This window comes from Odocoileus virginianus, unplaced genomic scaffold, assembly GCF_023699985.2.
Source record: "Odocoileus virginianus isolate 20LAN1187 ecotype Illinois unplaced genomic scaffold, Ovbor_1.2 Unplaced_Contig_39, whole genome shotgun sequence".
In the NCBI taxonomy this organism is placed as follows: domain Eukaryota; kingdom Metazoa; phylum Chordata; class Mammalia; order Artiodactyla; family Cervidae; genus Odocoileus; species Odocoileus virginianus.
In genome coordinates this window covers 262,466-283,355 of record NW_027224356.1, presented here as the reverse complement: position 1 = coordinate 283,355, position 20,890 = coordinate 262,466, and the positions used below count along the sequence as shown (strand labels likewise).

The 20,890-nt window shown below is 44.5% G+C and overlaps 1 protein-coding gene across 1 annotated transcript; it reads right to left on the bottom strand.

Moving 5' to 3' along the window:
* Nucleotides 1-11,649: 11,649 nt before the first annotated feature.
* On the bottom strand, nucleotides 11,650-20,392 carry LOC110150230 (pregnancy-associated glycoprotein 1-like). The gene is made up of 9 exons (XM_020913161.1): nucleotides 20,292-20,392; nucleotides 19,065-19,215; nucleotides 17,969-18,086; nucleotides 17,751-17,869; nucleotides 16,360-16,553; nucleotides 15,338-15,454; nucleotides 13,672-13,813; nucleotides 13,486-13,584; nucleotides 11,650-11,799 (listed from the first exon to the last, which is right to left on the bottom strand). Exons 1-9 carry the CDS (start codon nucleotides 20,390-20,392, stop codon nucleotides 11,650-11,652), a joined length of 1,191 nt encoding a protein of 396 aa, XP_020768820.1.
* Between the last annotated feature and the right edge of the window lie 498 nt (nucleotides 20,393-20,890).

Genomic DNA, 20,890 nt, shown 5'->3' with positions numbered 1-20,890 from the left:
ATACTCTAAAATTTACATTTTGTTCAGTTAAAGGGAGAGAAAGGGAAGGCTCCATATTCATGAAAACAGAGGCATAGGCCTTGCTCAGTATATCCCTCCCCAAAAAGGTTGAGGGAGACTCTCAAACTATAAGAAACTCGTGTGAAAATAGCACAGAGTAACTCACAACTTACAAAAAAACTGAAGTTTGGCTCATCTTGAGAGTCCCATTTCAGAAGCAGATCGGGAAGAAAGTGGGCCAGGGGCTTCAGGAAGCACAGAGTAAGTTGCCCCAGTATCTAAAAGGAAATCGACGGATTGGCCCCCCACAGTTATTAATGCCCAGTGTTCCTCAGGTGTAATTAGGAAAGGAGCTTGTGTGGGAACCTGCAGGCACATTCAGTCCTGATTGTCTTGAGAGTCTGACCCCTGAAATCCATGCCTCTTCGGGCAGTCTCTTCCAGTGTGGTCCCTTGTGGACCAGACATGGAGCCTAGGGTGGCTTGGATGTCTGAGGGCAATCCTGCTTGAGGTGCCCCTCCTTTCCACAGTAATAGCAAGCCCATCCCTTTTCACCTGGGTCCCTCTGGGCATTTTTCTCAGGCTGTTTAAGAACGGTTTTCATAGCCATTGCGAGGGCTTCCACCTGTTCCCTTGTCCTTTTCTGCTTTCTTTCTTTTCCTCATTTTCCCTATAATAATAGACTGTCTGAGCCAGTTGTAACAGAGTATGTAAAGACTGATTTGGTCCATATGCACATTTAATAGCTTACAGAGGGTATCTGGAGCCGACTGAGTAAGAAATCTATCCTTTAAGATCACTTGTCCCTCTTCAATTTCGGGATCAATCTCAGTGAATCTGTGAAGGGCTTCTCTCAGTCTATCTAGGAGTTTACCAGGAGCTTCCTTCTCCTCCTCTTCTATGTCTGCTAATTTGCCATAGTTTAAAGTCCAAGCCAGGCTTCAACAATACATGAGACGTTAACTGCCAGATGTTCTAGCTGGTTTTAGAAAAGGCAGAGGAACCAGAGATCAATTTGCCAACTTCCACTGGATCACAAAAAAAAAAAAAAAAAAACAACCAAGAAGTTTACAGAAAAACATTCATTTCTGCTTTATTGACTACTTTGCTTTCAACTGTGTGGATCACAATAAACTGTGGAAAATTATGAAAGAGATGGGAATACCAGACCACGTGACCTGCCTCTTAAGAAACCTGTATGCAGGTCAGGAAGCAACAGTTAGAACTGGGCATGGAATAACATTGGTTCCCAATAGCAAAAGGAGTCTGCCAAGGCTGTATGTTGTCACCCTGCTTATTTAACTTATATTCAGAGAACATCATGAGAAACACTGGGCTGGAAGAAGTGCAAGCTGGAATCAAATTTGCCAGGAGAAATATCAATAACCTCAGATATGCAGATGATACCACCCTTATGGCAGAAAGTGAAGAGGAACTAAAAAGCCTCCTGATGAAAGTGAAAGAGGAGTGTGAAAGTGCTGGCTTAAAGCTGAGCATTTAGAAACATAAGATCAAGGCATCTGGTCCCATCACTTCATGGGGAATAGATCGGGAAACAGTGGACACAGTGCCAGACATTATTTTTTTATTTTATTTTATTTTTTTCCCATTTATTTTTATTAGTTGGAGGCTAATTACTTTACATCATTGCAGTGGTTTTTGTCATACATTGAAATGAATTAGCCATGGATTTACATGTATTCCCCATCCCGGTCACCCCTCCCACCTCCCTCTCCACCCGATCCCTCTGGATCTACCTGGAGCCCACCATACAGAGCGAAGTAAGCCAGAAAGATAAAGACCATTACAGTATACTAACACAGACATTATTTTTTGGGGCTCCAAAATCACTGCAGTTGGTGATTGCAGTCATGAAATTAGAAGACACTTACTCCTTGGAAGGAAAGTTATGACCAACCTAGATAGCATATTAAAAAACAGAGACATTATTTTGCCAACAAAGGTCCATCTGGTCAAGGCTATGATTTTTCCAGTGGTCATGTGTGGATGTGGGAGTTGGACTGTGAAGAAAGCTGAGCACCCAAAAATTGATGCTTTTGAACTATGGTGTTGGAGAAGACACTTTAGAGTCCCTTGGACTGCAAGGAGATCCAACCAGTCCATCTTAAAGGAGATCAGTCCTGGGTGTTCATTGGAAGGACTGATGCTGAGGCTCAAACTCCAATATTTTGGCCACTTCATGCGTAGAGTTGACTCATTGGAATGGCCCCTGATGCTGGGAGGGATTGGGGGCAGGAGGAGAAGGGGACAACAGAGGATAAGATGGCTGGATGGCATCACCAACTTGATGGAGATGAGTTTGAGTAAACTCCGGGAGTTGGTGATGGACAGGGAGGCACTGGCGTGCTGTGATTCATGGGGTCGCAAAGAGTCAGACATGACTGAGTGACTGAACTGAACTGAACTGAACTGAACTGAACTGAAAGGCTTAGCACGTGCCTACCTGAGTTCTTCAAGAACACATCTGACAAAATGACTCTGATCCCATCTTCCTTTTGGCTGTGTTGTATTCCCAGTCTGGTTCTGTAGGTGGGACCACCTGATTTCCAGTGGGGAGGGCAGTTATCTCTTCTTCCCTCTTCCCTACTGATTCTTTACCAAATCATTCATCTCCATAAGCAAGCGTTTTCCCCAGAACTCTAGTCTTTGAGTCGGGAGTCAGTGTTTGTCCCAAGACATACATCACATCCTTCCAAGTAAAGTCATAAAGCAGAGTAACACCTTTAAAAGCTCTAATATATTTTTCAGGGTCCTCTAAATAGTCTCGCAGATCCTTCTTGATTTTTTGTATTTCTTGATAAGAAAAAGGCTTGTTAACTCTCATAGACAGATTATATTTCCTGGTGGGTGCTTCATGAAGAGGCAACAGCTTGTGTCACTGTTCCCGTCTCTCTGGCTACTCTGTGCATATATGATCCCAGGGGTAGATTTGAGAAACCTCCTTTTCTTTATCTCTTTGTCTCCTGTCCTCCATCTCATCTAGCAAAGTAGGAGGACAGGAGGGTGCTCAAGGTTTCACACCCAAATCTATACCCTTAGAACCTAAGTCTGGCATATTTCACAGAGAATAAGGGCAACACATATGCTATTTCTACCCATTTTCCTTGTTTTCTACAGAACTGGTCTAATTGAAAAACAGTGTTATACTTAAGAGACCCTCTCACCGGCCACCATTTGCTTTCTCCAGTGGATACAGTAGCCATACAGTATCACATAGGAAGACCAGAAATGCCTTCTTTAAGCCCTGGGGATCAAATCTATCCCAGTTTTACAGGATACATTTCAAAGTAGTGAGGGTGGAATTCTTAGCTACTGTCTGTGAGAGAGAGAGAGAAAAAAAAAAAGTCGACCAGCGCCCTCTTTCTACAGGAGGCATCCCTGCCTGCTCTAGATGGGGGTATAGACAGACTTTACACCACAGTTTTTCTTTCCTTATCAGAATTAGTTGGTCCCTTACTGATGCAGGCGACCTATTCAACCCTCCCAGTTCTACCACCGAGATGGGGTGGAGATGCACCAGGGGTAGACCTGATGGCATCCCAGACTGATGTCCAGCTCCTCACCATTAAAACCTTGCTTGTTTCTGATGCCACCCTGGGTACAATCAGAGTAACCCTTCCAGAATGCCTCCCAGGCTCAACCGCTGGGGGAAACAGTCTTGTCATCTGAGTTCCTGGGCACAACTCTGAGTATATTCCTGATCACAATAAAACAGATACTAACATAAAACTGAGATATTCCTTCCAAGCCTCATCACATCAATATAAGAGCCTCCTAACCATCACCACACCATTATAAGAGTTTCCTCTGTTCCACTAAGAGCCAGCATTACCAAAGGTGGGGGGGGGGGGGCAATCCCTTGTAGTTGCAATTTAAGTAACCTTTAACCTCAGAGATGCTCTTGAAGCTAGAGCTTCATCTGGCTTCCAAACTTTCCTTGCCTAGCAAGGCCAGGCACTTCCTGAATTCCAAACCAAGTTTGAGGGTGAAATTATCATATACAGTAATAGCATAGATCACAAGTCCCTTGACAGTCTATGATCCAACAGATTAGGATACTACTTCTAATTCCAAGGAGTTCTGAAATGGTCAAAGAGACTGAAAAGCTTGACCAAAAAGGAGAGTTCACTCCACACACTTTACCCATTTCTGGTGGACCCCCCCAAAGGAGCCATGGGTGCTGCTTGGCGTTGGTAGGTCGGTATAAACCCCCAACAGGTATCTGCCATAAGGTCACCAGCATCTGTGAGGTCACCATGGAACCGCAGAGCAGGGCTCCACACGTGCTTTGTGCAGGGCGTGTCATTCATTCACACAAGCACACCATAGAGTTAGTAAAGTACAGCAGAAAACGTGTTCGCTAGGAGAACAAGGAACTAGAGCTCCAAGCATCCTTACCTTATCCTGAAGAATCCCCCCAAGATGAAAAGTTGTTGCTGAACCATGCAAAGATGCCAGGATTCTTGGCCTCCAGAGGAGAAGAATTCAATCTGAGGCCCAAGACGAGGCTTGATCACTCAGAGATTTTGCGTAATAAAGTTTCATTAAAGTAATAAAGGAGATAGAGAAAGCTTCTGACATAGGCATCAGAAGAGGGCAGAAAGAGTACCCCCTTGCTAGTGTTAGCCATGGAGTTATATACTCTCTAATTAGTTAATACAGTGAATCAAAATAATGTCTGGAGGTTGTAAAGACCTTGCTAGACCTACTCCCATAATATACACCTTAAGATAACAGGATTAGCCCAAAGGTTTTTTTCCAGAGAATGTCCTCAAGCAGGATACATTATTGCTATATAATCCTAAGGAATGTAGGGGGGGCAAAAAAATTTGTCCTTTTTCCTCCTTGAGAATTCCATACCCCTCTCTCCTTGGGGACCCCTGAACTTCTTACAATCTGCCTATGAATTAACTCTCTCAACAATATACATCCTTTACATACTCCTTTCCTGATTTAGAACCTGTCTGTTGTTCCATATTCAGTTCTGTCTGTTGCTTCTTGACCTGCATACAGATTTCTCAGAAGTCAGGTAAGGTGGTCTGGTATTCCAATCTCTGTAAGTTTTCCACAGTTTGTTCTATCCACAGTCAAAAGCTTTTGCATGGTCAGCAAAGCAGAATTAGGTGTATTTCTGGAATTATCTTGCTTACTTTATGATCCAGTGGATGTTGGCAATTTGATCCCTTGTTCCTCTGCCTTTTCTAAATCCAACTTGAACGTATAGAATTTCAGTTCATGTACTGTTGAAGACTTGCTCAGAGAAATTACTTGGGTAGTATGTGAGATGAGTGCAACTGTGTGGTAGTTGAACATTCTTTGAAATCACCTTTCTTTGGGATTACAATCAAAATGACCTTTCCAGTCCTGTGGCCACTGCTGAGTTTTCCAAATTTGTTGGCATATTGAGTGAAGCACTTTCACAGCATCATCTCAGGATTTCAAATAGCTCACCTGCAATTCTATCACCTCCACTAGCTTTGCTCGTAGTGATGCTTCTGAAGGTCTGCTTGACTTCACATTTCAGGATGTCTAGCCCTAGGTGAGTGATAACAACATCATGGCTATCTGGGTCATTAATATTTTTTTTTTACGTAGCTCTTCTATATATTCTTTCAACCTCTTCTTCATATATTCCGCTTCTGCTAGATCCATGCTATTTCTCACTTTCATTGTGCCCATTTGGCATGAAATGTTCCTTCCCTACCTTTAATTTTCTTGAGCAGATCTCTGATCTTTCCCATTCTATTGTTTTCCTCTATTTCTTTGCACTGCTCACTTAGGAAGACTTTTTCTTAATCTCTTATTGCTATTCTTTGGAACTCTACATTCACATGGGTATGTCTTTCTTTTCTCTTTTGACTTTTGCTTTTCTTCTTTCCTGAGTTATTTGTAAGGTCTCCTCAGACAACCATTTTGCCTTTTTGCATTTCATATTTTTGGAGATGGCTTTGATGTGCTATGTAAAGATCAAAAAACAAGGATAATTTCATCCAGTTCCATAATTTCATGGCACATACATGGAGGAACAAGGAAAACAGTGACAGATTTAATTCCTGGGATCCAAAATCACTTCAGATAGTGGCTGCAGCTTGAAAAAAAAGAACACTTGCTCCATGGGAGAAAAAAAAAAAAAAACTATGAAAAACGTTGACAGCATACTAAAAAGGAGAGTCATTCCTTTACCAGTAAACCTCTGTTTACTCAAAGCTATGGCTTTTTCCAGAAGTTGTGGGAGGATATGAGAATGGGACCAAAAAGAAAGCTGAGTACCAAAGAACTGATGATTTTGAATTGTGGTGTTGGACAAGACTCCTGAGAGTCCCTTGATGTGCAAGGAAATCCAACCAGTCCATCCTAAAAGGAAATCAGTCCTGAATATACTTTGGAAGGACCAATGCTGAAACTGAACCTCCAATACTTTGGCCACTTGTTGGGAAGAACTGACTCTTTAGAAAAGACCCTGATGCTGGGAAAGATTAAAGACAGGAGGCAAAGGGGAAGACAGAAGACGAAATTGTTGGGTGGCATCACCAACTTGATGACCATGAGTTTGAGAAAGCTGTGTGAGTTGGATGGACAGGTAACTCTGAGGTGCTGCACCCCATGACATAGACATGACATAGACATTACATAGACATGGACATAGACGTGACAAAGATATGGACATAGACATGACATAGACATGACACAGACATGACATAGACATGGACATGACTGAGAGACTGAACAGACCTGATGTAAGAGGGCGATCAGGGAGCAGGCAGAAGTCTTTAGAGAAGGAGGAAGGAACAATTCCTATATAGCTGACAATGATGTCTCGGCAAGCCGTTTCAAGCTGGAGAAGCCGTAGGGAAGCAATTCTATGCCAGGTGGAGAGAATGGTAACAGAAAGGCAGGGTGGCAATGCTAGGATTTCGCAGAGGACAAGATCCCTGTTCTATTAAACTTTATCCATGCTCAATTTTGTTAGATGATTGGAAACATGAGTTTTGTTTTGGAAGTGGTAGAGCAATATTCAGTGGAAGGACTGATGCTGAAGATGAAATTCCAACACTTAGGCCATCTGATGTTAAGAGCCAGCTCATTGGAAGAGACCCTGATGCTGGAAAAGATTGTAGGCAGGAGAGGGATCAAAGTGATGAGATGGTGAGATGGCATCACGGACTCAATGGACATGAGTTTGAGGAAACTACACAAAATAGTGTAAGACAGGGAAGCCTGTTTTGCTGCCATACATGTAATCACAAAGAGTCAGACATGACTTAGCAACTGAACAATACCAATGAGAACAGAGGGTCCAGTGAAGCCTCTGGCCCTGATAGGAGTGAAGAAAGATTTAGGTAAAGGGGAGGCTTCCCATTCTCTGGTGCAGGTCCCTGAATCCAAGGCAAGGAGCACAAGATACTGAATGTGTAACCAAACATTGTTTTCCAAAAAAATAAAAAAAACTCTTTTCTGCATGACTGAGATCTTTGACTGAGTTTGTGCTCTAGATTTTGCTGAGGGTTGTGGAAGGAAATTGGGGTGGACTGAGTCTGCAAAAACCAGGTGAACAGCTGCTGGAGGGCGAGGCATGTGGTAAACATTCTGTACTGGGTGGAAAATGAATCCAGAAAATATGTCCCTTCTGGAGTGTACATGCCGATGTATCCCTTTGTTGCAGCAGATCCCTTCAGTGGTGTTTTGGGGCAAGCAAGAAATGCACGATGTGTGGTTTGCTTTTATGAATTCCTGAGGGTAATTAGATGGCTCAATGTCTGGTTACTTCATTGCATGTTTAGAATCATGCTTGGGAAAGAAAGCTAGATGAGATCCACACACATTTTGTCATTAAACAGCAAGCATAGGAAGGTTTCTAAGGCAACTGTTGGTAATTTAAACATGAGGGCCCAAATGGGGACAGTTTCATTTAAAAGGCTGAGATTGGATTGTACAGGTTGTCATAGTTGTTGCTATGACAAGTAGCCATAACTGCTACTTGTTGCTATGCAGGAGATGTGGGAAACTGACAAGAGACCAAAAACCTGACAAATCTCCTTGCAGTGTGATTTCAGGCTAGAAGTAGTTGGCAAGGAAAGGATGGCAGGTAAGGCTGGGAAGGGAGTAATCTGAGCCAGTAATCATAAGCTCTTGTTGGAGCCCAGAAAGCAGAAGCATTGACTCAGTCAGAGTTCTGTATCATGGTTCAGAAATAGAGGTCATTTAGCTTGAATCAATATTTAGCCTTGAGAATGGCAGCCATAACCTCTAAACAGAAGAGTCCCTTCTCCCTGGGTGGGAGGATAATTCATATTTGTTCCAGACTCAGGAACCCAGAAAGCCCTCTCAGCACCACTTGTGCTTAGCAGGCACACATGCAATCTAGAAGGTGCAATTATCATCATGGTGCCCATTTTCTAGATGAGAAAACTGAGGTTAAGGGACATGATCAAGTTCACACACTTATGCATGTGAATCACCAAGCAAAAACTCAGGGCAACAGGCCTCATTTGTGTCTTTTTGTTCCACACCCAATGGGAGTGATGGGTGGTGATCTGGGACCAATGCTTAGGCAGAAGCAAGCACTATTCAGGCTTAAATTAAAGAAAGTAAGGAAAACCACTAGAACATTCAGCTATGAGCTGAATCAAATCCCTTATGCTTATATAGTGAAGATGAAAAACAGACTCGTGGGATTAGGTCTGGTAGCCTGAAGAACTATGGAAGGAGATTTGTAACATTGTATGGGAGGTGGTCACCAAAACCATCCCAAAGAAAACCAAATATGAGAAGGAAACGTGGTTGCCTGAGGAGGTCTTAAAAAGAGCTGAGAAAATAGAACTGAAAGGCAAAGGAAAAAGGAAAAGATATACCCAAAAGAATGCAGACTTCCAGAGAAAAGCAAGCAGAGTTAAGAAAGTCTTCATAAGTGAACAGGGCAAGAATTGGAGGAAAATAATAGAATTGTAAAGAGTATAGATCTCTTCAGGAAAGTTGGAGAAACCATAGGAACACTTTAGGCCAAGATGGGCACAATAAAGGACAGCAAAGTCAAAGACCTACCAGAAGAAGATGAGATTAAGAACAGGTGGCAAGAATACTGAGAAGAACTGTACAAAAACTGTCATAAAGACCAGGCTAGGAATGATGCTGAGGTCACTCATGTAAAGCCAGATATACTGGAGCAAGTAGTCAAGTGGGCCTTAGGAAACATCACTACAAACAAAGCTAGGGGAGGTGACGGAATTCCAGCTGAACTGTTTAAAATATCCTAAAGAATGAGGCTGTAAAACTTCTCCATTCAATATGTCAGCAACTTGGAAAACTCAACAGTGGCCACAGTGCAGGAAAAGGTCAGTTTTCAACCAATCCAAAAGAAAGGCAATTTCAAAGAATGTTCAACCTATCATGCAATTGCGCTCATCTCATTTGCTAGCAAGATAATACTAAAAATCCTCCAAGCGAAGCTTCAACAGTACATGAACTGAGAATTTCCAGATGTACAAACTGGTTTGAGGAACCAGAGATCAAATTGCCAACATCCACTGAATCATAGAGAAAGCAAGGGAATCCCAGAAAAACATTTCCGTCTGCTTCACTGACTATGCTAAAGCCTTTCATTGTGTGGACCACAACAAACTGTGGAAAATTCTTAAGGAAATGGGAGTAGAGGATCACCTTACCTGTCTCCTGAAAGTCTGTGTGTAGCTCAAAAAGTGGCAGTTAAAATCAGACATGGAGCAACTGAAAGATTTAAGATCTGGAAAGGAGCATGAAATGGTATACATTGTCACTCTGGTTATTGAACTTATATGTAGGATACATCATTCAATATGCTGAACTGGATGAATCCCAAGCTGGAATCAAGATTGTTGGGAGAATTATCAACAGCCACAGATATGAAGATGACACTTCCCTGATGGCAGAAAGCAAAGAAGAACTAAAGAGCCTCTTGATGAGGAGAGGAGATGCAAAATGTGGCTTAAAACTGAACATTCAAAAAACTATTCACAAAATAATACTCAGCATTCATGGCATCCAGTCCCACAATTCATGGCATATAGATGAGGGAAAAGTGGAAACAGTGGCAGGTTTTATTTTCTTGGGCTCCGAAATCACTATGGACCTTTACTGCAGCCACAAAATTAAAAGACATTTGCTCCTGGAAGGAAGCACGGCTATGAAAAACCTGAACAGTGTAATAAAACCAGAGACTCACTTTGTACAGAAGTCTGTAGTGTCAAAGATATGATTTTTTCCAGTAATCATGTACAGATGCACGATCTGGACCAAAAAAGGGTGAATACCAAAAAATTAAGCTTTTCAACTGTGGTGCTTGGGAAGATTCTTGAGAGTCCCTTACACAACAAGGAGATCAAGCTAATCAATCTGAAATGAAATCAACTTCTGACCCCTCCTGTCTCAGCTGAGGCATCTACTGAGGGCCTCCAGGTGGACAGAACGGATGCTTCCACTGCAAAAGTGCCTAACCTTGGCAGCTTCAAGCAACGAGCTTGCAGTCCCACCTCTGGAGGAAGCTCAGAAAGGCTGAAGGCTCTGTGTACCCTGGGTCCCCCGATACATGTGTTGCATTCTCCCCAGCAGCATTGGAAGGCCAAGGAAGGGGCATTCTGGACCCTGGAGGAGGGGGGTGGCTCAGGGATCCACTGGGGCCATCACTTACAAAGTAGGACTGGAAAGGACAGAGCAGGCATATGTGGCAGAGAGCTGGTGATTGGGGTGTGGGAACAAGAGGGCACCAGCTCTGCATGAACCACCTCACCCAAACACCCTTGGAGGAGAAGCCTAGTGATAAGATAATCTGAGATGGGACGAAAAGAGTCTATTTCATTACCCCTTAGAATTCCTCTGAATGAGGAGGTAGTGGAGTTGGTGGGTCATCAAAAGCTCTTCCATGGCCTAGATCATCCCCCAGTCGCTATACTCAGGGCTGCCTCTCCCCAGCTTCAGTCATGTAGTTCTGGAGGAAACAGAATCATGTGTGCTGCTGGGTCAGGGCCAATGACCATGTAAAACCAGTCATAGGACCCCATGGCCCTGCCAGGATGACTGATCTGGGTCTGTACAGGTGATCTGAGGTGGGTCATTCAGAGAACACCATTGAACTCTGATAGCTCTGAGCTTCTTTCCTTACTAGGTGATGCCTTGGGTATATAAAACCCTAGGGCAGGTAGCTTGGACTCCCTCACTAGGTGTAGAAGCCTTAGGGAAGAAAGTTGTCAGGCTAAGACCCCTAAAGAAGAGGGAAGGGAAAGACCAAAGGTGAGAAAAAGAGAACTGATGACTTCTAATTTCTTGTGTCCAGTCACTGAGATCTTTGTATTTCTTCTGATTCTTGTGTCCTTGATTCCCAGAATCATTTAAATGAGTCCTCCTTTTCCTTGAAGCCAATTGAAGTTGGGCTTCTCTCAATTTTGATTCAGACTAGGTTCTAGATCCTTCACTCCCAGACACAAACAGAGGCATCCATTTGTTTCAGCACCATTACAATTGAAACCCTTTATTCTTTACTGAGATTAGGGTGTGCAGACCAGCAAATACAGTTCATCAGCATCCTGGGCAGGAGTGCCCTAAATGTGAGTGAGGGTGTTAGGAGAGGCCTTACTGATTCCTGAATCACTCCAAGCATTACACTGCCCGTGCCAGGCCAATTCTGTCATTTCCTCGATCAAAGACCGAGAAATACAGTCTCAGGAAGACGTCACCCAGGATCCAGGTCTCTCTAGGTGTATTCGCTGGGATGTGTTTAAAGGTGATATAGCAGTTGCCGTCAGAACCCTGGGGGGAGTCAGAGACACACACCAGTCAGGCTGAGCCCTTATCAGCGACTCACCCCAAAATCCAAACTGAGCACCGTTCTTGATTTAATTTCCCCTCTTTTGATAAGAATCAAGTGGTTTTATGAGCAGCAAGGGGTGTGAGAGTTCATCCAAAACCAAAAAGGGCCCATACATGCAGCTGTCATGAGGAAGGGTGTGGTGAATGGAGGACTGGAAGTTGGGGAAACAGTGGAATGATAAACAACAAAGTCCTACTCTCAAGAGTAAGAAACTATATTCAATATCCAGTGATAAACCAGAAGAAAAAGAATAAGAAAAAGAATGTATATTTTTTATGTGTATAACTGAGTCACATTGCTGTGCAGCAGAACTTAAGGTGACACTGAAGATCAGCCACACTTCAATACAATTTTTAGAAAAGAACAAGAGTGTCCCCTGGTTCTCCTCACTCCCTGTTTCTTCCTTCTGACTTCTGCTCCTTGTTTTCTCTACCGAGAATGCAGGTCCTCTTCCAGCATCCCCACAATCCAAACTGTATTAAAAAACTTTCTTTTATATTGAAGTATAGCTGATTAACAATATTCTGAGTTTCAGATGGACAGTAAATGGACTCAATTGTATGTATCCTATGTATCCTGGTCCCAAAGATACCCCTCCCATCCAGGCTGTCATATAACTGAGCGGAGTTCCCTGTGCTACACAGTAACTCGTTGTTGGTTATCCATCTTAAATACAGCAGTGCCCACAACACATTCTTGAAGACTTAACTCAGGAACTCTGGGAAGCCTCCTTCGGCCCACACTCACCCTCTTTGGCCATTCCAGGCTTGATTGGGTAACGTACTCTGGTTCCCCATTCCCACCAGTCAGTCAGTAGCCCTCATCACCCCTAGTAAGTCCCCAGTGCCCCAATGCAGAGCACCTTGGGATGCCATTTGCATGGAGTCCAGTGCAGTGTTGTCTAGAATTAAGCAACCCTCCATATGGCTTCATGAGTTTGTGATTTTAGAATTCCTGAAATTCCCTCCCTTCCTCAAAGCCTTCTTTGAACCCATCAGTCTGCTAAGTACTCCCACGGGTTGCTGACATGAGGCCTCCACCCTGTGCTGGGGCTGAGCAGTCACTGTGCACCCTTTATTCACCTTACTATTTAACATCCCCACAGAGGGGTCGGGTACCCCAATTCACAAAGGGGGCACCTGGCCAGAGCAAGGGGAAGAAGCAACCGAGATCTAGGGAGACCATGTAATTTATCATCCAAAGCAGGAAAACTTTGAGAAGGGAAGGGTGACTAATTAATTTATGATGGAACATCACCCAGCCATTCTCTTTGTAACTGCCTATTTCTGGGATTGCTAGTGCTGACTTTCATGTTCATGCGCCTAAGGGTTCATATTAAACTGAAGCTCTCTGATGACTGGGACCTTAATGTTCCCCTCCTCTTGTGACTCCCACCATGCCAGCATGGTGTGGCATCTCCACATTTATTTCAGGATGATCACTGTCCCAGACGGCCCTTTACTCTCAAGTAGTTGGTTCTGTGGGAGGCACTGGCCCAGCCACAAGACTCAGCTGCATCTGCAATGGTGTGACATGGCCTGGAGAATGTGCCCTCCTCCCAGCAGCAGCCCAAGGGTTCCTGCAAGCTCCAGTTTGAGACCCAACCCTCAGTATTGTCCCCTCACCTTGATGGCGTAGAATTGAGCTGGCACTGTGTAGTTGATGCCGTTGATGGTGAAGTCAATAGAGGGCAGGGTGTTGACCGCAGAACATGAAACGTAGTGCTGTTAGAGAGAGAGGGAGAGAGGTTGGCCCTGGAGATCCTTGTTGTGTGTGCAAACTTAGAGTGACCCTTGGGCATGACCTTTCACCTCGGAACCCCGTGGCTTGGCGCCGATGTGCCTCAGGATGTTATCGACCATTCTTCTTGGGCCAAGGATCAGTGATGTCCCAGTGTCCACAATGGCCTCACAGCCAGCATTACAAGCAACAACCTGTCTGTTCATGGAGATGCTGAGAGGCAGAGGAACAAAGCGGTCATCAAAGTCACTCTGAATCTCCCCAGAGATTCCCTGTTCCCGACTGTCTCCTAAAGAGCCCTTTGTCTCTTGCCCTGACTCTCTTCATCTGCTCTCAACACGGCACCTCCCTTGACATCCTTGAATGCAGTACTTGAATACACCAGGCTCTTTTGTACCTTGACACAAGCTGGTCTTCCTTCCTAGAAGACTCCCTCCCCTTTGACTAGCAAATTTCTACTCATCTTCCAGATTCCAGCTTAATTGTATTGTTCTCAAGGAAGACTTTCCCCTGGTGTTTATCAATCTCCTGTCCTGGTCAGTCTCTGTAGACCCTTCCTTATGTCTAGCATGTACCAAAGTCACAATTCACTAAGTGTGTGTGTCATTTCTGTGCATCTGCTTTCTTAGATGTGAGGGCTAGTTTTATTCTCCTTGCCTTCCTAAAGTGCCTGACACACAGTGGATGCCCAATGTTTGCCTGTTCAATGAGTGAATGAAGACTGTGAAAATAATGAGAAACATCCAGAGAGCTGTATCTGGTGGGGAACATATAATAGATGGAACACAGAGTGAAGATGGAGATTCACAGGGGCAACAGATTCTCATAGTGGTGGGAGAGAGGGGCTCCTCTGGGAGAGGGTGTCTCCCAGCACTGCTCCTACAACCAGCTCAGACCCTGAGACCCTGGCCAGGAAATACATGACTAGCCCAAGGAAACTCCAAAGGACAGGTCAGCTTTTGTCTGAGCGTATCACACAGAATCCTATCAGTTATTGCCTCTTGTCCTCAGGTCACTCCTGGATCCCACCTTCATGATTTTCTGTTATAGTCCCTGCCCTACTGTATGCCTTGTGATGTGGGGTGTCTTTTTTAATTGTTGCTTTCATGTCTTAAGACTTCAGCCAAGACTCTCTCCACTGCTGGGTAACTTCTCCATAAGGAGACCAGTTTTCTCCATTTTCTGAAGATTTTCCCTGTTTTTAAACTGACTTTTATTCTGCACCGAGAACTTGCTTGGTCCCAGGTAGACCTGGACAGTTGGTCATCGTATAACGCTGTCCAGGCTGGTGAAATCCTCCCTGATCCTGTTCACCACACTGTTGAGTCCTCTGACCGTGCTCCCCGCCTCACAGGGCAGCAGGTGCAGCACTCTCCCAGCTGCACAGACCTCTCTGGACCCTGTGAGGACCCTGGGCAGAGCCCTGGTCAGGAGGCCTGGGGTTTTTGAACCCATGGGCTGTTGGTGTAGCTATGTGCTTGTGTGTTTGTTTGTATGTGTCTCTCTGTGTGCTTCTGTGTCTCTTACTAGCTATGCATGCTTATATGTGTCTCTGTGTATGTTTATATGTGTCTGCTTGTGAGTTTCCATGTGTCTGTGTTTCTGTCTGTGTTGTTGTGGGTGGTGTATATGTCTCTGTGACTATTTGTCTGAGAATCCATTTGTGCATGTCTGCCTGTGTCCACGTACAGTAGTGGGAGCATTTTTTGGGGCTGACCTTCAGAGGGAGAGGCTTACCGGTCCATGTGGACACACCATCTGCCTGCTTTGATCAATGGTACCCAATTGAGCGTTCCATGGTAGTAGGATGTATCCACCCCACCAAACATCACCACACTGCCCTCTGGGTTGCCTCTGTAGAGAGAAGACAGTGGGGGGATCCTTGGAAGTCGGTAACAGCAGCACTGTCTGAGAGCTTTGCTTCTCCAACCATCAAGTCTCTAATAAGGTACTTATCTACAGATGCAGAAATCGAGGCTAGGAGCAATTGAGAAACAGACTGAGGTCGGTTACTGGGTAATGAGTGGCACAGAGGAGGTTAGAAGCTGAGTCACCTGGCTGGGGTCCACCCACAATATCTTCTGAAGATGCCCTGGACCTCCTGTGACCTGAGTGCTCAGACACCCTCAGAGGACAGGGTGCTGAAGAATTTTTTGCTTTCCCCTTGTCCACTTTGTCATTTTTCAGGAAAATCAAGACCTGGGAGTGCTAAGTGTGTGGGATCAGGTCACCTAGAGTTGGCTCCAAAGGCCTGTGACCTCCACTGTCCAAAGAGCCCCACACTCAGAAGTGACCCCACCTCTGCTCTCCCTGTCTTGAAATACCTAATATTTCTTGAACGGGGTCCCACACATTTGTTTTCAATGGCTCTTGCAAATTGGGTAGCTGGTCCTGGGTTACCAGTGAAACTCTAATGAGGAAGGAAAGCTACCCACCATCCTTCTTGTTCCTTATCAAATTAATTAGCTAATCCTAATGCCTTTTCCTTCAACTTGTTTCCTGTTGCCTCCCATTAGTCTTCATCCTCACTCATCACCCTAGACCAAGTTACTGATCTTGAGGCCAGGAGCAGGGTTGTGCTCCAATAAAACATTATTTATAAAAGCCAGTGGTGAAGCCAGGAAGGGCCCTGGGGCCATAGTTATCTTGGATTAGATTATCTCTCCGGATACTTCTTTCTCAACTGTTTCATAATTTTCGTGCAACTGAAAGCAAATTACAGCTAATTTAGAGAAATGGATTGTCCATCTCAGACTTACTTGCTCAAGTAGAAGGCAAAGACGGGCTCAGAAATGGCACCTTGATTCTTCAGGTTGTCAAAGATGGGGATAACTCCACTGAAAGAAAATTTGGGGTAGCCCAAGCCCAAGACACCATCAAAAGGTACTTCCTTATTCCTGGATATCTCCATGCTTAGACCAAAATGCTGGTCAGTACTTACAAGGTCCCCAATCTGTGGGAGAGAAGAGTGATCCCACTTACAGATACATGAATTGGGGATAGGACTGGGCAGCAGTGCATTGCCATTAGATCCTCAGAGAAGAATTGAGGCTGGGCTGTGTCTTTGGTATACCTCAGGCGCTTAGACCAAGCTGAGAGGGGAATTTGGGTTCCATTTGAGAAAGACTGTGAATTTTAAAACATCTGCCCCTCTGAAAGACACCACCTGAGTGAGTCAATTGGCCTCGTGGCTTCTGTACAGGTGGGGCAACCAAGAGTCAGGCCAGGACCCATCGGTGCCCCCTTGTGGACAAAATGAGCCGAGAGCAAGGTAGCCTTCTCTTTGGCATCACTGTGACCTAATGATAGGAATGGACCGCATTCTCTGTAAGTTACTGTGGATTCCGCATCTGTCCAGGAAGACAGAAGCTGAAAACACATTCTTGCTTGCAGGAATCTATGAAATTACTGCCTGGGCAACTCAATTTTGGGGATATGTGTGTCTTTGTGTGAGTGTATATGACAGAGAAAGAGAGAGAGGAACTACTCAAGTACTTTGGGGGAGGCAAGCCATAAGTTATGTTGGGCTCTCAAAGGCCCCCTAGTGTGAGAACTAATTTATCTGACCCCTAACTTCTCAGGCCTCCAGTTTCCCAGTCTGGATATTTGAAGCCCTTGAATGCCCTGAGGGTCCCCAGGTCAGTTTTATCCTGTCCCCAAACACCCCACAGCAACTTCAGTCCTGAAAGCCAGTTGAGCTCCACTGTTTACCACATGCGTGTCCTGAGCAAGGCCCTTGCTGTCTGCACCTCAGTTTCCTTATATGTCTCATGAGCTAATCAGAGTAACTGCTGTGTGGCATTGTTGCAGGACTAAACAACTGATAACCTGAAACTGGCTGGAACAGTGTATCAGAATATAAATTGGGTGCTTTTTTCCCCCTCTTCTCCCTCCCAGAAAAATGAACCTTGAACTGCTCATGGGCAGAGAAGCTTCAAGTCCCCATCTCAAGCCACTCTCTGGGTTAGCTAATCTGTGTGCTCATGTTCACCACGGGCACTGCCTCCCCAAGGACAGGATCCTATGGGTATATTGGCCAATATCTATGGGAGTTAGGCTAGGAAGGGTCCTGCCAGATCATCCTGAAACTGTTTTGCAAGCAGTGGTCACTCCATAGCCAGTCCTGACTCAGCATTTGTTACACTGTTACCCGAACGGTGTCTCGAGCAATAACTCCCTTCATCGTCCCAGAAAGGTAATTGATGATGAAGGTCTTATTGGTAGGCTGGTAGGTGGAAGACTGAAGATGTCTGAACAAAACGTGTGAAGCTGCAGAAACAAGAGATAACTGTCACCAGGTGCCAAGGGTGCAAAACAGGGTGGCAGGACAAGGGAAAGATGGTCCGGGTATGGGTTGTCTGTACTCACAACAGAATAGGCTGGTGCAAAGCATAGAGGGCACCCACAAGTTAGATGAGCCTGTATCAAAGAGAACCTGGAATTTCTGAGGGGGTGTTCCAATGGTGATGTTACCCACGTAGAGCATCTACAGGAAAAAGGAGGGAGTAGGTTAGTGAAGAGCTGGCTACCCTCTATTCCCACACTCATGCCTCCCTCTGGATGTCACATATCTCTTGAGATCACTTTCTAACCACCATTCAGTTCACTGACTTTGGTCACAGAGGTGCCTCCATTTGATATATCTTTCCTGTGCTGCATGGTATGCAGGATATTGAATCTATGACCAGGTGTTGAAGTGGCACATCCTGCATTGGAAGCACAGAGGCATAACCACTGGACCTCCAGGACCACTGGACACCCAGGGAAGTCCTGGTGCCTTCATTTGAGAAGCTCTGTAGTCTCTTCAAACCCAGCCTTAGCACCCCCTTCTCCAGGAGGTCCTTCTTGATCAACCTCAGCCACTCCCTCTAAACTCAGACCACATCCAATCAACACCACACAGGTGACCCTTTCATTTGACATGTATTTACTAATATGCCTATCTCTCAGGCCAGCATGAGCATTCTTGAAGACAAAATAAGCCCTTTTTCTAATCTAAAAACAGTAACCACTGTGTTAGATACTTATGGCCTTACATGGAATACGGGTTCATTGACTTTTTACGGCTGTGATTCTTGCTTCTGTGGAAATTGATTTCCTCTGCCTGGGGATTCACGATTGCATTGTTGTTGGTTCTACCATTTGTTCAGTGAGGCTTCACTCTTCATCTGTAACTGACTGACTCACTTATTTCTGAAGGAACAATCTCCCTCAAACTAATGACACATCTTGGACACAGAAATGGATATTTATCTGCCACCTGGTAATTGCCAGGCCCAGTCACAAAGACCAACAGTTGAGGATGAGAGTGTGTTCTCCTCTGGGTGGGGTCCCTGTTTTCCAGTGTTTCTGCCTCCTGCAGTATCCTCAACCCCACATCTCACCTGGCACCTCCAGATGAGCCCCAGTGCTAGGCTAGAGCACCAGGGGGCGCTGTTGAGCACCATCCTCCCAAAATACTCACATTCTTGATGTTTCTCAAGGGGTGAGTAGTTATATTTGAGCCAGGAGAAGAAGTCTTGTATAGTCTGTAAGCATGTTCCTCCAGGAAACTGTTCAGCATATTTTTTTCACTGCGGGTTTTTCTCATGATCTGCACTCTCTTTAGAGGTATTCTTTACCGAGAATTTGACCAACAAAACAAAGAAGCTCCGATTAGCTGTCAGTGTTAAGGTAAAACCATCATTGTAATGGCCCTGTGTATTTTCTAATCATTTTTACGAGGCACATTATTATCAGAATTTTATGCATATACCAATGCAAAGACATAGGTTTGATTACAGGTTCTGTTCTGCAATCTGGGACAAGCCATATGATCATGTGGTGTCTCAGTCTCCCCCTCGGTAAAATGGTGGAATGTAACAATACAAACCCTCAAATCGAATATTTTGGGGGGCTAAGTGAAGTGATGGATATAAGGTACCTGATAAATAGGAAGTCTCACCAATGACAGCCATTAGCATTGCTGTTGCCATCTCACTGTATCCTTTTCATAGAACCTCGAGGAAGGAGGTAGAAGGGGGACTCTTATGCTCTTTTACAAGGGAGCAATTTGCAGTGCAAGAGGTTACTGAGTTGGCTGTGATCAGGCTGCTTGTCAGATATAAATCTTTATATCAAACAGTATATCTTTCTCCAAGGTAGAAGAGTAGAGGGAGTTGAAAGAAGAATCCAGGAGTTAGGGAACAGGTAAGGATAATTCAGAGGCTCTAGAATGAAGGATGAGTCAAATGAAAAATTAAAAGAAAACAACACAGAGAGAAATACACTCACAGAGACCTCCAAACAGATGGAGAGGTAAATGATAGTAATACAGAGAATCAGACATAGACATATACACACTGAAGTAGACAAAGAACAAAGAGGACTTGTTGAATAAAATGTAGAAATGTGCCATCCCACAGGACCACACCTACATCTGCATAGACTGTGCACTGAACAGTTGTAAGGAGTTGCATTTTCAATAGGTCATGACTGGACTCCAAGAGTTGTGCAACCATGCTAATCTACACCAAGACCCTTGGGATCCACAGTTCCTAAAGCAAGGTACTTATCAATAAGTAAGGGTTGAACTTTAAGGCTGTCAGGGAAATATTCCATTCCCATCTAAGCCTGATGGCTGGAAGAATAATCAGATGAAAAGAAAAATCTGAGAAAGGAAGATGATGCAGCTTACAGTCCCCATACTTACTTGACTATGCACTCTGAGAAGGCCACCAGCCCGAGGAGCACAAGCCACTTCATGCTTTTTTCCTGACTCCAGGTACACAGGGAAGTTCGGGTTCTTAGCATGTAGTGGTGACAGGGAGCCCCTAGTTATATATGCTCTGACCTACCCTCGTTTTCCCCTTTATGCCACTAATAGATCTGATAAAAACACAAAGCTTTTGATAAAATCTTTACTTTCATCAGTGTCCTTGGCAAGTGGACTTTGAAGCTTCTCAGAATACAGACAATTGAACTGTAAACTGTCCCTTGAATCTTGGCTGGAAAATCTAACTGATCTTCATGGACATCTAAAGACAAAGAACTTTGCCTACTTGGAGAAAAATCTGCTAAGAACATCATGAAATGGTAACTAGAGGCCATGGTGTACATTCATTATTTCATGTCATCTTCCTAGCCACTTTATGAGATATGCATTGCTGTCTTCATTGGACAATGAAGCAATCTCTTGATTGCTAGGAGGATAAGTTGTCAAATGGCAAAGTGAAGACTTCAGGGACACCCCAGGGACATACAGCTGGCCTTAGATAGTGGGTCTAGTGGCTGAGATCAGGGGCATCTGTG

Excerpts from the sequence above, each read along its gene's own strand:
- LOC110150230 (XM_020913161.1), bottom strand. The coding sequence starts at position 20,392 with ATGCTAAGAACCCGAACTTCCCTGTGTACCTGGAGTCAGGAAAAAAGC. Across the intron at positions 17,870-17,968 it reads TTGCACCAGCCTATTCTGTT|CTTCACACGTTTTGTTCAGA; the intron begins GTGAGTACAGAC and ends TTGTTTCTGCAG. Across the intron at positions 15,455-16,359 it reads TTTGCCTTCTACTTGAGCAA|AGGCAACCCAGAGGGCAGTG; the intron begins GTAAGTCTGAGA and ends TTCTCTCTACAG.